At 40.2% G+C, this 5,724-nt stretch overlaps 1 protein-coding gene across 1 annotated transcript in view; it reads right to left on the bottom strand.

Annotated features, from left to right (window-relative positions):
• Positions 1-219: 219 nt before the first annotated feature.
• LOC109054811 (E3 ubiquitin/ISG15 ligase TRIM25-like) overlaps positions 220-5,724 on the bottom strand; it is a gene marked incomplete at its 3' end in the record, with an annotated part of 9,799 nt that continues 4,294 nt past the window's right edge. The window contains exons 2-4 of the mRNA XM_042751685.1: positions 782-903; positions 446-541; positions 220-366 (exon numbers count right to left, since the gene is read on the bottom strand). Of these exons, the coding sequence (XP_042607619.1) occupies positions 220-366; positions 446-541; positions 782-903 (365 nt within the window). The remainder of the gene's footprint in view (positions 367-445; positions 542-781; positions 904-5,724) is intronic.

The raw sequence follows: 5,724 nt of genomic DNA, 5'->3' as shown, positions 1-5,724 counted from the left end.
TTGGACTGACTGATAATATACAGCCCCACTTATAATATATAATTAGACACTCATGAAATCTTTCTCTGAGTCTCTGTCACAGCAGGATCTGCTCAAGTCCACTCTGACCCTGTTCTTCTAGATCAGTGTTACCTGCAGGAACTGGATGTGATCCTGTGTGTGTGAAAGCTGCTCCAGTTCAGCGTCTCTCCTCCTCAGATCATTGATCTCCTGCTCCAGTCGCTCCAGTCGTTCTTCAGCTCGACTCACTGCAGTCTTTTCCTGATCTCTGATCAGTCGTATCAGCTCAGAGCGGCTTCTCTCAATGGAGCGGATGAGCTCAGTAAAGGTCCTCTCACTGTCCTCCACTGCTGTCTGTGCAGAGCGCTGTTAGGACACACAGTGATCCAGCTTCAATGAGTCTGAACTGAGACGGAGACAAACTTCTCTTCTTCTCCAGACTCACCTTATGAGACTTCACAGCCTCTCTTAGCTGCTGAAGATCTTTCTCTCTCTGCTGGATTCTCTGCTGGAACATCTTCTGTGTCTCCTTCAGCTGCTTCTGCAGGACACACAGATGATAATAAATCTCACAGAAAACTACTGCCACTAAATCATCACGTGAACAGATGAATCAGTAAACATAGGGTGAGGCAGTTTAAAGGTCACTTATGTCAACTGATAACTAGTGGCTGTAGGTTCAAACTTCAGAAGTGATGATCGGTTACAATCATCTCACATAAATTATCATTAAGCATAAAGTGTGTTTAGCAATATTTCATAAGTGTCCAGTTATAAATACCTGTTTCTCTGTCCTCTGTGCTGCAGCTGATACAGTGTCATGGTTTTTATGTTCATCCATCGTACACAGCACACAAATACACTTCTGATCAGTGCGACAGAAAACCTCAAGAAGCTTCTCGTGTTTCTGGCAGATCATCTCCTGCAGTCGTCCAGTGGCTTCAGTCAAATTGTGTCTCTTTCACCTGGCTGTTATTAAAGAATATGCAAACACCATGACTAGTTGATTCATGTGCATTTAATTAGAGATCAAACTAAACTCTGTGTGAAAGTGACTCTCCAGGACTAGGAACAAGGAACCCTGGTAATGAAATGTCAACTAGATGTCAGTCTCAGACAAACACTCAAAGAATACAAGTTACAGAGAAACAGGACAACAGCCTTAAAAATGTCTCAGTTAACATATATAACCTGCATTCCCTGAAGGAGAGAAGAGAGACATTACGTTGATACTGACGTATATGGTTTCCCAGGGGAACCCTAACCACCTCTGATTGGTACAAATAGGCTAATGAACATTGGGGAGTGGAATTTGCATTCACATTTGTGCTAAGACCATGTCCTGGTCTTTCAACAGTGTAGTTCAGTTTTGTGGCAGGAGGGATATAACGTCTTCATTCCCTCCTTCAGGGAACAAGAATTCCCAAGACATTCCCTTTCAGTCAGTCACATTCACATTACAGCAATACTGACATTATGGGGTCCCTATGGAAAGTGCCACAACCACTGTCCTGTGTTACTGGATTTGGGGATGCAGATATAAGTGAGTTCTCATGTGCTAAGTAACAACTGGTGTCCCAAGTCATAACCAACCCTATGGCTCATGTGCGTCAGATAATTTGTTATACCGAAAATGGGATTGAAAGAGAGTACTCACAACAAGGAGAGTTGCAGCTGCTGTTCCTTTACCCTGAGTTTGTTTTTAAAAAAGTGAGAGAGGTTTATCTTTTTGTATGCATAAATGCAAATGTAAATGTTTTAACCAGGAAAGGAAGGGGTAGAAAGCCAAAGTCCATGCGGACAATGAGGCTATGAAGACTACATTCTGCCTGAAGGGAGATAACATGTAGAGAGAACAAAACTGGCCAGCATGACAATACTACACATGAAGAGTCACTGTGGAAGGTCCTGTCTGAAAGGGGAAACTACTATCAATTCAAAGACAGGACAGAAGTAGTTCTATAAGGAAACTATACTGTGGAAGAAAACCCATATGGGATTACCAGAAGTGAATCCCTAAATATGGGCCACCAAGTTCAGCACAGGGCCTGACCGAATGGGGATGCAACACAAGAACTGAGTCTGGCTCCTCCACTGAGCCTGACAGCTGAAGAGTGCTGGAGAATGCACATATCCAGGGTTTGCCAGCTGGGGAAACACTCTTGAAGAGAAGATATAGCACTTGCATACCATGCAGGGGTCGAATGGTGATGTGAGACACTGAGCTGGTCTTCCCACCATTTACCTGTTAGTACCCAACACACGGGTTGAAACTTGCAAGGTATAGGTGTTGCCTAGCCTACAGCTCTGCAGATGTCTGCTAGAGAGGCACCATGTGCCAATGCTCAGCAGGTGGATTGAGCTCTAACTCCTAGAGTGCACGGCATGCCATATGTCTGGTTAGCAAAGGTGATGGCATCCACTATCAAGTGGTCCAACCTTTGTCGGAGACAGCCTTTCCCTTCAGCTGACCTCGAAAAACAGGCAAGAACTCTTCAGATCTGCTAACGCTCTGCGTGTGGCCTACCTAAATGTGCAAGGCATGGATGGGACACAGCAAAACGCAAAGGCAGCACTGGCTGGTCCCAGAAGGGAGTGGTGTGAATTTAAGGCACATATCCAGGCTGAGGTCAGAGAGAAGGCCGGCCCAAACCTAAGGCACATTTTGCTGAACGAAGATGCTGCAGATCCCTTCCCTCTTGATGTATGTGAGCAGGGTCAGAAGCACTGTTTTGAAAGACCGGATCTCAAGCTCGACTGACTCAGCGGCTCAAAGGGACCTCTCTGCAGTTGCTAGAAAAGACTACAGAAAGACCCTAGGAAGATGACGAGGCAGGGTCTAAGACAATTTAGCCTCCAGGTGCCTCCCAGGAATCTGGTAACTAGGTCGTGCTCTCCTAGAGATCTGCACAGTGATGTGCTGCGATAACAGCACCACACATTTTCAAGGTGGAGGGGGACAGCCTCTGCTCCAGTTTTTCTTGCAGAAAGCAAAGCTCAGGGCCAATTGAGCGTCTCCGGGATCTTCCCAGCGAGTAGAATACAATACAGTGAATAGACTAAGGCATAAACTCACCAAAAAGAGGCATAGCTTGAGTGCATACATCTGCCTGTGGTAAGCTTGGAAAAAAGTGGATTTTTACGTCTTAAATTTGGGTTCCTCACACAGAGCATCTTTAGAAGACTTGTAATATAATAATATCACTCCTTTGGTGTAGGATTTACTTTGAAAAATTTTCCTTCAGAAATTAGTAGTAATTTTGACAAATACAAGCAAGTAACACATTGAATTAAATGTAATTTTTTTTGCCAAAAACCGCAAAAACCTCCTGTCGATTATAGAGTCTGAATGTCTGCGCGGGATTGCAGGTATTCCGCATAATTTTAATCATTCCCGCACAAATTTGGCGAGCGCTTTATCGTAACATGAGAACACTGTCATGTAATCGCAGAAAACTGGATGTGAGCTCTCTAATAGGCTTAACTTATACAAATAAACTGCTTGTGTGCAGTCGCAATCTCTCCGTGCTTTTAAAGTAGAAATTATTTCTCTTTTTAAGTTTTCAGCCATTCAGAATAGATCCACGCCTGACTGATAAAAATGCTAATAGAAATTTTATTAGCCGTAAGTGAAATGCACCAGAAAGTTTCAACAATCAAAGATGGAACTTTAATTTCTTTACAGTGTAAGTTTATGCTAGACAATGTTTTGGAATGGGATTTTTGTCTGATTTGTAAATATAAATATCCTAGTCTGTTTAACTGCATCACTACATTGTACAGTACAGTTATTACACGTCAAAGCCATCTGATGTTCCATTTATCTAAATACATAGGCCTAAAATACTGTATATGGCTCTTAAATCACTGCTTAGAAAAATTCAGTGTTTTTCAAAAAATTCAAAATGAATTGAGGTCATTTGTTTTATAATTTTATTACTGACTGTGTACTTTTTTGTAAATTCAATTCAGTTTGAAATGAAATTTGAAATCAAGCTTACTTGTGCTGTAAGATTTAGCAACAAAGTTACCCAATTTAATAACACAAATACACAGAATGAGCAAATGTGTGTTAAGAATTTTAATAACGATTTTAAGTTTTTTTTTCTATTTTGTTTGTTACAAGCTGTTCGTGAATAGATAAGATCTGTTAAGTTTTTAAGTTTAGAGTTTAGTTGTGGAGTGGGTGTTCTTTTTAATAGTTAATAATAGTTCGTGAAGTCTTAAGTATTTAAAGTAAATTTATAAAGATATTCTTTATAACACTGTGTGGGACGATTTGCATAACTGCGCCCACATGTTTATGCAAAGAAAGAAGGACGCGCTGGTGGAAACAACATGAGTCCGTGCTACCGCTACTATCAAGAGTGGCTTGACGGTGTTTATTGTCCCGCCAGCAGCAGCAGTATGGGGCGTGCCATCAGCTGAACAGTTCTGTGTTCAAATGCACGCAATAGGCTTAAGCTTGCCGCAAATCACCGCAAAAGTAATTACCATAAATGTGATGGGGGGAAACAGTAAGGAGATATTTGAATTATTTATACTGAATCTGTGTTGCAAGGATGAAGTTGCCGATCCTGACTCGCCACCTTTTCATTAGACGCGCCTTTAGAGAGAAGTGCTTCTTTACGGATTATGATTATAAGGAGAGTGCACATAAATATAAGTAGACCCTTTGCAGTTACGAATGATAACTCTTATCTTTATGAGCAAAAATGACGGTGTATCCACTGAAAAAAATGTAAGTGATCGTGCTGGCACCTCCATGTCCTGCAAAGCGTCTCCGCACAATCTATTGGATATAGCGCACATTTATCTAGGTTTAACATTTAAACATTGTTATGTGCTTGAACTGTTTTATATCTATAGATTTTATTTTAGGCAAGTCGTGATGATTTGAGAAGGCTTAATTAATCAATCATAGGCTCACTGTCTGCCGCTGGCCTTGGTTGTTCCTTAAAAAAAAAACTAAAACTTATATTTAACGAACAAAAAATGCTCCAAACATTTTTCTAAATTAACTTAATAAAAAAACAAAACTAAATATAATCATATTGGGTTTCCAAGTTTTCTGGAGAAATTGCATTTATTTATTTTTTTTATACTGTACAAACTGTATTTTCTATCTCCTTACTCAATCCTTACCCCTAACCCTAAATGTTAAAAATAACTGGTATTACTATCCTTGTTGGGACATTTGGGACATAGCTAACAATTATGTTCATTATAATACAAACAGCAGCTTGTGACACCAAAAGACAGAAGAACACAAAACACTGAAAGGGGCATAATAATGAAATAATGAATAATGAAAATGATTCACTGACTGTGTGATCATTTGAATTTTGAAAGTAATAATCAAAAATGATTGATGTGATACTACACTAAACTCAATGAAGGAATAAAGGTTGAGAAAACACAGATACACATTGTCACTTAGCATGACTCTTACTGTCTATATGAGGATTTATTACACATTTATTCAGGCATGTTATTTCAGTGACAGAAGTTCAGCTGCAGTTTTAATATCTTGAAAAGAAAAGAGTCTCTATAACATCTCTGTTACTAATTTATCATGAAGCTCAAAGCATTATGGGTAGAATCTCTCGTCAGTCTATTGTCATTCATCAACACAGTTTCACTGATGATCCATTAGAAACAAAAAACCCAGGATAGAGCGGCTGAGTGAATGTGGTCTGGACTGTGTGGATGAGGCTCATTGTG

This window comes from Cyprinus carpio, chromosome B24 (genome assembly GCF_018340385.1).
Source record: "Cyprinus carpio isolate SPL01 chromosome B24, ASM1834038v1, whole genome shotgun sequence".
NCBI classification, from domain to species: Eukaryota; Metazoa; Chordata; class Actinopteri; order Cypriniformes; family Cyprinidae; genus Cyprinus; species Cyprinus carpio.
The sequence above is the reverse complement of the archived record's forward strand: the minus strand, read 5'-3'. Positions and strand labels throughout refer to the sequence as shown.